The sequence below is a fragment of the Passer domesticus genome, chromosome 2 (assembly GCF_036417665.1).
Source record: "Passer domesticus isolate bPasDom1 chromosome 2, bPasDom1.hap1, whole genome shotgun sequence".
In the NCBI taxonomy this organism is placed as follows: domain Eukaryota; kingdom Metazoa; phylum Chordata; class Aves; order Passeriformes; family Passeridae; genus Passer; species Passer domesticus.
Genome location: NC_087475.1, coordinates 6,239,869 through 6,250,794, shown reverse-complemented (window position 1 = coordinate 6,250,794; position 10,926 = coordinate 6,239,869). Strand labels below are relative to the sequence as shown.

At 42.3% G+C, this 10,926-nt stretch overlaps 1 protein-coding gene across 5 annotated transcripts in view; it reads right to left on the bottom strand.

Annotated features, from left to right (window-relative positions):
- Nucleotides 1-10,926, bottom strand: part of AGPAT3 (1-acylglycerol-3-phosphate O-acyltransferase 3) — an 85,068-nt gene that overhangs the window by 3,277 nt on the left and 70,865 nt on the right. For all 5 annotated transcript variants that reach the window (XM_064407002.1, XM_064407000.1, XM_064406992.1 and 2 more), the window contains 6 exons: nt 7,664-7,833; nt 7,315-7,476; nt 5,715-5,868; nt 5,211-5,313; nt 2,746-2,821; nt 422-620 (listed from right to left, as the gene is read on the bottom strand). In XM_064407002.1, coding sequence (XP_064263072.1) covers nt 422-620; nt 2,746-2,821; nt 5,211-5,313; nt 5,715-5,868; nt 7,315-7,476; nt 7,664-7,833 — 864 coding nt within the window. The remainder of the gene's footprint in view (nt 1-421; nt 621-2,745; nt 2,822-5,210; nt 5,314-5,714; nt 5,869-7,314; nt 7,477-7,663; nt 7,834-10,926) is intronic.

The window sequence follows — 10,926 nt, the reverse complement described above, 5'->3', positions numbered from 1 at the left end:
TATCCCCTCCCTCTACTTCCCCTTTGTTTATTGTTAGGGATTTTTTTTGGGGGGGGGGGAAGGGAAGATTTGGTGATATTTATTTATTTTTAGTTTGTGGTGGTGGTTTTGTTTGTTGGGGTTTTTTTTTAATTCACAGACAAGTTGTCCAGTGAAAGTATTCTTTCCTTCAGGCATCATAATAATGGGCTACATGACTCACCTGCTACTACTGCAGTTTTTGCTTAAGATATGAAGGCAAATTTGCCCAGATTAAAACTTTTGAAACAATAAAAATGCTGTACAACAGAAAGACTAATGAGTGAGCTCCAAATATTTTCCTACAAGCCCCATCCTCATTAATTAATACACAGAACTTATGAGAGGTAAAGGATCTTGTTATGTGTCCCACTGGGCTTAGCATCCTCTCTGCTTTTATTACCTGCTCCTACAAGTCCCAGGAATGCAAGGATAAGGAGAGGTGATCCACTTGCAAAAACTCCAAAGCCAAATGTGAAGAGAGGAGAGAGGAGAACTGTGGCCCAAAAAAGAAAGTTTAGGAGAGTCCATGGTCTCCTAGGAGGTTTAAACTGCTTGCCAGGAAATACACCTTCCTGATTATACATCTCTTGCAAAGCGTCCTGGGGGAAAGAGAAAAGAAAACAGGTTCATAATGTTTGCACCCCAAGCAACCCAAGATCAGTCAGCTCCAGGACAACATCAAGGACAGTATCTGTGGTACAAACTCATCAAGAGTGCACAGCATCCAATTCCATCTGCTGTCACTTATTTGGGCATTTTTGTTGATCATCCAAGTGACCTTTAAGCCTTTTGAAGGCAATTTTGGTACCATCAAAAACTGAAACCTTACTGTCCTCTCCACTACCAAATACCTTCATCTTGCCTGTTAATTGCTTAAGAATTTAGGGCAGCTTCAGGCCAGAGACCAGTTCAGACCCTACCAACCCTCTTAGCTGGGTGCTTTTCCTTCCTGTTTTTATTTCCAGAAAGGTCAGCAGAAAAATTCTGTACAGAGAGCCAGGAGGGGAGGGCAAGGAAGGAGCTGAGAGCAGAGACAGCACCACACCAGCCCTAATCCCAGCCCTGCTACAGAGCCACTGCATCCCAAACTGAGCCTGCAGAGGTGCAATCCTGGAACACATCAACCAAAGGAACAAGGTGCCCACCACCTTCCCTCAGTCTGTAAGATTTAAGGTTCTTTAAGGTTTCCAAGTCATTACCAAGGATGGCTCTAGTCCAGCTATTTCTTGTTTTTATCTATTTTTTTTTAATTTCCCTTACAAAGGACTGAGAAGTGCAAGGCATTCCTTGCCAAAACCAGCCTTTGGAGGACACACTCTCTGTGCAGGAAGAGGATTCCTGTTATAAAGTCATTGCAATAAATGGAATGAGAGGATTCCAGATACAAAGTACTGCTAACACTAAGATCAATATGTATAATACTCATGTCCATAAGCAATAACTCCCTGTCAACATCTCACAACAAAGCAGAACAGAGATACAGCCAACATCAGCAGAGATGTGAAGAAACGGTGCCACATTGCACCCGGGGAGGGTTAGATTGGACATTAGGGAAAAAAAACTTTCATGGAAAGGGTTGTAAAGCAGTAAGACTGTCCAGGGAACTGGTGTGGAGTCATCATCCCTGGAAGTGTTCAAAAAAACCTATGGATTTGGCACTAGAGGACATGGTTCAGTGGTGACCACGGTGGTGGTGCTGGCTTGACAGTTGGACTCTGTTCTTAGAAGCCTTTCTCAACCTCAAAAGCTCTTTGGTTCTATAGACCTGCTAAGGGGAGGTGGGGGGAAAAGATGATGAGCTGCTCTTTGTAAGATCACCTCTCTCCTTAACTGAATCAGAGTTCAGATATTTGAACAAATCAGGTTGAAATAAACATAATGAAACTCAGAACAATTTGCTGCCTACCTAGAGACTAAGCATAAGCCTGGCAATGCTGCAGCACAGGTCATCATAGCTGGGGAAAGTCCAGGATACTTAAAACTTTCTGTTTCTGCTGTCTTTCCACAACACAGAAATCAAGATACACTTTTCAAGTTCAATAATCAACCACTTAGGGCTGGACAACAATTACAGCTCTCTCCTACTCCCCACAGAGGAGTTAAATCTGTGGTTGAGAAAAATGGATTTTTCCATTTTATCTAAGGTTAGAAAAAGAAATGACACAAGGAAGATCTCTGAGCCATCTGAAGACATGCTGGGCATGTGTTTTATCAGTCCCTGGCAGCAGATCCCAGGGACTGTCTGTCCCATGTCACACACCACTGCAGAAGTACTACCAGGAGGCAGAAGGAAAGTGACAGTGGAAGAAAAATGAAAGCAAAGAACAATTGCAGCTGAAAGCTGGAACCGGCTGTCCCTGACAGACAGTTATCACTCTTCTCCAGTGCCTAAAAACACCCACAGGGAAAATGGAGCTTTTAGAAACGCATGACAGAGATCCAACTGCTGAAAAATGTAAAAAGACACTGGATTGCTATTAGTCTTCCACAGCTCAGGCATATCTCTGAACTCTATTGTGCTTTCCTGGCAATTTGAGACCTCACTACCCAGCCCTCTGCTGCCAAGGGGCTCCTTGGTCCTGCTCCTTCCAGCACTTTGAGGGATGGCTGCCTACTTATACATAATATCCTCTCCATCCAGTGCAAGAGTGTGTATTACTCACTGCCTTAATACACTCCCCTGTGCAAGTCCCAAAAGGCAGAAAAGAAAGCAAAGCTATTTACCTTTTCCTGGTAAAGCTTATGAAGCCAGTTTGCAGCTTCCTTTTCATCTTGAGGGATATCTTCCAGAGGAAATCTCCTAGTTTAGTAGAGACATTAAAAAATGGAAAGAAGAAAAACAAAAAAGAATAATTAAGGGAAAATCCAGGTCTTTGGTTTTATGTCTCCCCTAGGGAAGATCTTCCATTCACTAAAGGGCAGAAATCACAGGCAATAGTGTCACTGATGGCAGAGGTCTTAAACACAGAGAACTGGGACTTAAAATCTGAAGTTTTAAGTTAGGAACTGAGTGCTATTTAAGATAAAAGAAACTGTACAAGCTTTCAGAGCACACCAGTAAAATAAGCATTTCTCATGCAAACACTGTTCCTCCTTCACCAGACCCACCACTGGCTGATTCCCAGCGAGCTCAGACTGAGGCACTTGGAGCTGGGAAAAGACAAGCAAGTGGAAAACCCAAGGATAATTGCTGGTTACATTCTGGTAGTGAAAACCCTGTTTGGGAAGAAATGGGAGAGACAACTAAACATTCACTTTATACCATCTCTAAAGAAAACATCTGCAGTGACTGCACTTGCCCCTCTTTGCCTCTGCAGCCCCACAGACTGAGGCACACAGTTCTGGGGGTGTGTGACAGTTTTGCCCAGTGCCAGCCCTGACCTGACCTCACTGAGGACAGGTGCCTTGTCAGAGCCTCTCCGTAGTGGTGAAGAGCCAACCCTTCACCTGCATTCTTCTGTCTTCTAGACCCTTCCAAGCCAAGCCCCTGTATGATTCTGTGAATTTGTTCTAATGCATTTCTGATGATTTCTGCATCCCATAAGCCAAATGAACACCAGATCTGGCAGATTTACTTACATGAGCTCTAACAAGAGGAACTGCTCAATTCATATAAATAATGCTCAATAAAAGCTCAGTGAAAAGTCATTTGCTGAAGGCTTTCTGGTGAAGTTGCCGTGGTGTTGCTGCCACCACTAGAGGGGACTCACAGCAATCACATTTGGTGATTTCCTGATTATTTCCTCTGGAGGCAGTAGGGATAAAGATTGGATCCACTGCAGAGCTAAGCTGCTTACCTCTGCACAGGTAACTACGTCTGCACACACCAAGAACAAGAGCTTATGTGCTTCCCTTCTCTGAGCTACAATAAGGCTGCTGGCACAACAAGGACATGTTCCATTTTCAGCAAAACATCTGTAAAAACAGTCCCCTTACACTCATAGCTTCTTCCCCAAAACAGAAACAAGTGTAGAAAAGCAGCTTGAGAATATTCATTCCATCCACAAACATATTTTTAATTGAATTATCTAAGCATAACCATTTGTAGGGTACAAGTAGTAATTTCACCTGGCAACATCATCCTCAACAGAATTTTACAAACCTGAACCTCTTCTAACTCTACTGAAAATTACATTTCTCTTCTCTCCTCCCATTACCCCTCCAAGAAATGAAAGAAAATTGCACCTTCATTAACAAAAAAAGGATATTTAACTGAAGGCTGCCACAATTCAGTGTATAATTAATAATTATACAGATGTGCATCCATGCATGTGCACCTCAGATCCAGACAGATATCCTACATGCATCTGCCATCAGTGTGGAATTACAGGTGAAGCTGCCTGACCAGCTGTTTTGCTGGCTGGCAAATTGTCTGCTCACTTTCCTCATCAGGAATATGTTTGGCAAGTGTAAATAGTGAAAATGAAACCCCTTGCAAATGAGCAACTCCACCTCTCCATGGACAGCTCCACAGTCATCTTTACAGCTGAGAGATAAAATGTTGTGGATGTTGCAGCAACACACAGGCCCAAGGCCAGAGGGGAAAGGTGTGGGAGGAAGGAGAATGTTTTTTAAAAGTTAAAAAAAAAATAAAAATCTAGCATCAGCCTCATCACCAGAATACAGCAATATCTTCCAAAGGGTGGGTGAATCCCACAGAGAAGAAGCAAACTGTCTAAAGAACTGTGGAAAGAATAAGCAGGTCATGTCTCAGGTACAAACAGGGAAAAGAAGAAATTCAACAGGTACAAACACAAAAGGGAAAAGAAGGAATTCAACAGGATTGGTCGTTTTTATGATCACAAGGAAGCCTTTGAAGCAGAAGGCAGCAAGGAGAAAGCAAGAAAGAGAAGGGGCGGGTGTGTGTGCATGCAAATGTGCTGCATGGGGTTAGGTGTTAGCAGCTACTCTTTGAGGCAAAGGAACAGTGAGGAATGTGAGCAGTGTCCCAGCTCATTCACAGGATGTCTGAATTTCAGCATTTTTTAATTTTTAAGCTGCTGATCAAACCATCTGAGTGAGGGAGAGAAACTGGCATGTAAAGGAGCTTTAGACTATTTACTACAAGGGATTGCTGAAGGGCAAGGAGAAGTGGACTAGAGGAAAGGAAATTACCCTGTAAAATCTGAATACACCTCAACATGCTAAACTATGCATCTTAGGGCTCACCTCCATCAGTAAATACTCACCTTACACACATATCTGCTTCATATTTCTTTCCATAAAGAATTCCTAATAAAGATGGGTTCTTGTTTCCTCTGAAATTTAGTGTTACATCATACACTGCTGAAACTGTTGGGAAAAAAAAAATAAAACAGGGCTGTTACAGCACCAATTCCAACAAGCACCTTCTGGCATCCTTGCTTGAGACAGCAACAGAGCCTTGTGCAAGCCTTGCATTAATGATGTGTCAGAGTCCTCCACTCTTCTGTGTTTACACATCACATCTATCTGCACCAGCCCCCTGACACTGCCAGCTCTGTAAAACACCAGATGACTTGATGAACTAAGCAACATAAAAAGGTTGTTAGTATTTCTTAAGACTGGTATCTGACAGTTCTGTGGCAATTTACAAATTACCAGCTGACACGCTGGATCCTCATTACTGCCAGCTCACTAATTGTAACGAACAACAGAGCAGACTGTGCTGGTACTAAACAACACATCACGAGTGCTGCAGAGCTTGGCAGTACCTGTTCCCCTGAGACACTGGACAGCAGTGGTGAAACCTTTGGTTCTGGGCAACAGGTGGTATTTCAGTTTAGGCAACCCCTTGGATTCAGCTACTTCCATACTGATGCGGTGCTTGGTCTCTGTGAAACGAGTTCCTTCACAGTACAGCAGAAACTGTGCAAGACAAAAGCAAAAAAAGAAAAAATAACCCAAGGATATCTTGAGATATCAAAAGAAATCCAGCAGTATACTGAAAATTTGTGCAAGATGAACATACATGTGCACACACTTCAGTTGTCTCATCTCTTCACCAAGTATTAGGCATAAGCACCAACCCCCAGCTCATTTACCATTACCTTACATTTAACAACACTTGTACCAAATTTAAGGTGACAAAAAGACAGCCCTAATTGTGGCATTTAGAATGCACAGAAACTAGGAAATGGATCCACTCAAGTCAATTTTAATCATGATTTCAATTACCAAGCAGGAAGTCTTGATTTAAATAATCAATGCTAACTACATTTTGCACTTATATTTTCTACTTGTTTTCCCTAGAGACTCATCCTTGGTTCTCAGCTGTAGAATCATTAAAATGTATAGATTTGAAGCTCAAGTTCAATTGTGAGATTTTCTAATTGGTAGGGTTTATTGTTTTTTCTTTTCTTCCTCACACTCATCAGGAAGATGTATTCAATATAATTCATATCCATATATTCAAGCAATTAAGTAGCTTAAAATAGATTCTCCAGATTCTTACTTTTTCTATCTTTGTAATGGTAGAAAATTACAATGCACTCACAATGTTCTAGTTAAGGCTTAATGTTTCACTATTCATTTTAACAAGCTGTACTGGATAATACTGAAAACTCACTTAAAATGCATAAAAAGCCTCTTAATGTTTTATAAGCCAAATAATTGTATGTTACATGTGCTGCTATAAAAGCAAAATTGTGAATTTATCAAAACCTTTGCATTCAAAGCGCTAAGAAGGTTAATGGGTTGATTACACCACTGTGCTGCTGCAGTGAAGTTTAACAGCATTGCACACAATGAAACAGAGTTGTTTTACCCTTGATTTTAAATAATGTCAAAATAAAAAGGAAAAAATGTAACTGCAGAAGCAGATATAAGCTTGCCATATGTTCTCACAGAGACTTTTTGGGAAACCTGCAATTTCACAGATCAACGAACACACTAACAGGAACTTTCTATCAAAATCCATGGCCTGTGCAGTCAAATTCACTCACTTCTCCAAAAAAGATATTTTGTTGATGTGTCCTTTCAGCCTACCTCAGAAAATGTTACACAGATGTAGCAATCAAATGTAAGCATTTTTTTAAATAGGCAAAATGAAGTTTGGACAGAATCATTAGCATCACACAAGCCTGATTTATAAATTATTCTCAAGCTTCTGAACTGTTTCCCAAATGGTTTCCCTTACCAACAGGCACACAGCACTTTTCTACCAGCATATCCCAAAAGACCTCCTGAAACAGAGCATGGCTTTTCTGTGACAACTCTTGGAAGTGAGCACACCTTCTCCTGACACACAAAGCCACCAGTCTGTCACCGTTTCACTTCCAGCAGCCAATACCAGAGGAGGGACTCAACACTTACCCACATATATTCAGGGTAATCAGACAAACGTTTCAATCCCTCAATAACTGTATCTCTGTCCTCTTCCCATTTCCTTTTGCAGAAAACAATCTCAAGGAAGTACCACGTCCAGCCGATGAGGGGTACGTACAGCAGCTCTCTCTTAGCAAGAACTTTGGAACTCTTGGAGAGAAAAAAAAAGTGACAATCCAAAAATGTCATTTGCTGATTTGTGCAACGAGGTCAAACACATTAAAGCTAAGATGATGGAGCTGTATCTGGGGACTTAAATGCACAGAAACTGTTTATAGATGGGATTTAAACAGACCTGTCACCCTGCAGAGGAAGGGAAAGCTCGTGGCCCACATACCCCCAGCACTCCAAAGCGCTCCGTCATCGTCCAGCCGCACAGGAAGTCGATCTCGAAGTTGTGGTTCAGGATGATGATGACATGTTCCTTCCCAAAGGTTTTCACCGTGGCCTCGTCTGAGAACAGGGTGCACTCTGTGCCTGACCACCATTCCAGCAGCATTACCAACTCTAGCAAACATGATGAAGGTGGAGAGAGGAGTTAGGGGTATCCCTACAGAAAGCATTTCGAGTTTCCTCCTCAGCCCCATTCACTGCCAATACCATCACCTTCCCAAACCCATCCATCAGAGATGAAACAGAAGCTTGGAAATGTACAGACCACACCACATTACCATCCTTGAGCAGTATTTAAGGCACCAGACATATGCATTATGGATAATTCAGCAAGTTTTTAACAGTGACAAGTCTGGGTATTGCATTACAAATGCAAAATTTGATGACCACTGGAAAAAAAAAAGCCCAAAGACTTTTATGCCTAAAAACAGACAGTGGAGCTGTTGATTGCTCCACTAAATGAGCACAGTTCCTCCCAGGTGGAATAGAAATTATGCATAGATGCAGCCTAATGTTCTTACTCCACATGAAACAAGCCTTATGGAGGTAAACAGACCAATAAAGGTCTTTTAAAGGGATGCAGTGACATAGATCTTCTGTGATAGATTTTAATACTACAACACAGGGCTCTAATTGTTCTGCATTATGATCATCAGCACAGAGTTAAAAACAGCAGAAAAATGAGTTAATTTATCAAAATACCTGGCCAACAACAGGAATGGTAAATTTTGTCTTTCTTTTACTGCAAAAGAATTAGCCCTTTTCCCTCCATTTACTCCAGCTTTAAAGTATCACAGCAACTCTTATTCCACCCTGAACATTTGTTACCCTTTTTTATTTTCCACCTCCCCTTTTTTCATCATAAAACCCCCTTCCATTTAAATTCAGCATGCACTGACTGTAGTTGCTATGGTTAGCTTATTTCCCTCATTTCAGTACACCGAGGCAGATGGAAGGCATTGCTTGCATCATGGGACAACTATAAAAAGTATGAGAATAGTTCATCCTCCCAGTAGGAAGATTTGCTTCCCTGCAAACCGTAGTCATTGGTATTTTCTTTCATTTCAATGAGATATGGTTGAAATAAAAATGCGGTTGCATAAATATGGCAGTTAAAACGAGTCCAACCCTTCCCACATGACTGCACCTGCAGGCTCCCCCTCTGTTCCCTCTATCAGGCTCTGCCAGGAGGTTTTTCAGCTTCCCAAACAAGGGTTTCTGATCAGTGGGATCAGACAAGGTCATCTATCCCTACTGCTAAACAGGAATTTGGGATCCAATCCAGAGAGAAAGCAAACACAGGATTTAAGTGAATAACGGGGAAAACCAGTCCTGGTCTGCTGAGGGTACAGAGCTCACCTAGCACTGTTTTTTTCACTCATGACCACTCACTCACCAGGTTATTCCCCCTGTATCACTTTCAGCACTTGCTCATTTGGAGGCACAACAAAGTTATGCACCTTGCTGCCCAAGACAGCTTAACCCCAGTCAACTGGAAATATGGCAGTGGAAAGACAGAGTCGTCTTGTTCCTTCACACCAGGTACAGGTTTCTATCACTGCTTCCCAGCTTTGCATCTTTTGTGTTCACTCACCTTCCTTTTCTCTGGTTATCCTGGCTCAGTAAAAGGGGAAAGAGGACAGCAAGAGTGTCCTCAGATCACCTTCCAAGCAGGTAGCCAGGAGAATGGAGCAGGGGTACCAAACACATCGTGGTGCTCTGAGCAATCTCCCCTTTCCATTGCTGACTGTGTACCAAGGAGGAACATCTCCAGGACCTGCTCAATTTCTTACAAAAATTATAGTCATCACCTGGGTGTGTTTCTTCTTCAAAATCAGGAAAAAAAAATGTGCAGAGGCCAGTGTGGATGTGACTTTCTGCAGAACCTTTCTCCCTAAAACAGTGGAGGATTTGCCAGAGTTCATACTGAGAGAGGAGGGTTGACAAGCCAAAGGATTAACACGAGGAAACAGATTGTCCTTTACAAATGTGCTGACAAATGATGTAATTATAACCAGGAGTGGGCTCATTTCCTTTTTTCAGTGTGTGGGTTACAGCTCCTTTTGCGTGGCACTGATCCTATCAATGCTACACAAGAAATCCTTCTGAATGAAGGAATGGCAACACTTGCAGTGCCCAGGACAGCTCCTATAGGGAATAACCAACACCTGGCACCAAACATCCCCTGCAGCCGGGGGTCCCCCACATCAAAGCAGGTGCATTTACAGCCTCACAAGCCCCCCCAGAAACAAAGCAAACAAGGGGCACAGCACATCCCTCAGCTGGAAGCACCAGCATTTGAGAGGTTATTTTTGCAACAGGACTAACCCAAACACGCTGCACTCTCCAAGGGTGTGATTCATCTGAAAGGAGCTGATGTGGGAGAGCTGCAAGTACAGACTACTTGTCATGAATTTATGGGTTTATGTTGGGGCCAGAGCCTGAAAGACTTCCTTTCCCAAATGTCTGTCAGGAACATTGGATAAAGTCTCTCTCCCTCCCCTTTGGAAGCTGGGCTTTAGGTGTTTGAGAGAGATACAGGAAGAACAGAGCCTGGTTTTCAGTACAGAGCCACATACAGCATCACCTGTGTATCCCTCCCTGCACTGATCCTCTGCCAGCTGGGCAGAGCAGCTTTTCTTACAGACCCTCAGCCTAAATCCACAAACAGCTTGGAGAAAGTGAGCAAAACGTAGCATCCAGAGCACAACAGCAACCTACAGGCTCCTTGCCAAAAGGCTCCTCCATACTGAAATATATTTCATTATGACTGGCAAGACTGGAGCTACTGCATTTACACAGCTTACCTAAATTGCTATAAATCACAACTGAAGAGCATATTCTGGAAGCTCTTCTATTACAGGCCATCAGCTCTCTGCAATCCCATGTAACATTTACATTGATTTTCAAAGTTTAATTTCCCAATGTGTTAATTTATAACAGGCTATACACTAGGGGTTATCCTATGTACAACAATTATCTACTCAGCTTCTCCAAACCTCTTTGGACAATGGTGTGGTTATTTCCAGTGTTTAAAGGATGTCAGACAGCAGCATTTAAAGTGTGATTTTCTTCATGCACAATGCTAACTAAGGGCTGAGCCCAAAGACTTACAGGAGCAAGCAGCTGATATCCTCAGAAAAGCAACAGTTTTCAATATGAGATCATATTCTAGATTATTAAAAGCACAAAGAAATTCTTACAAGC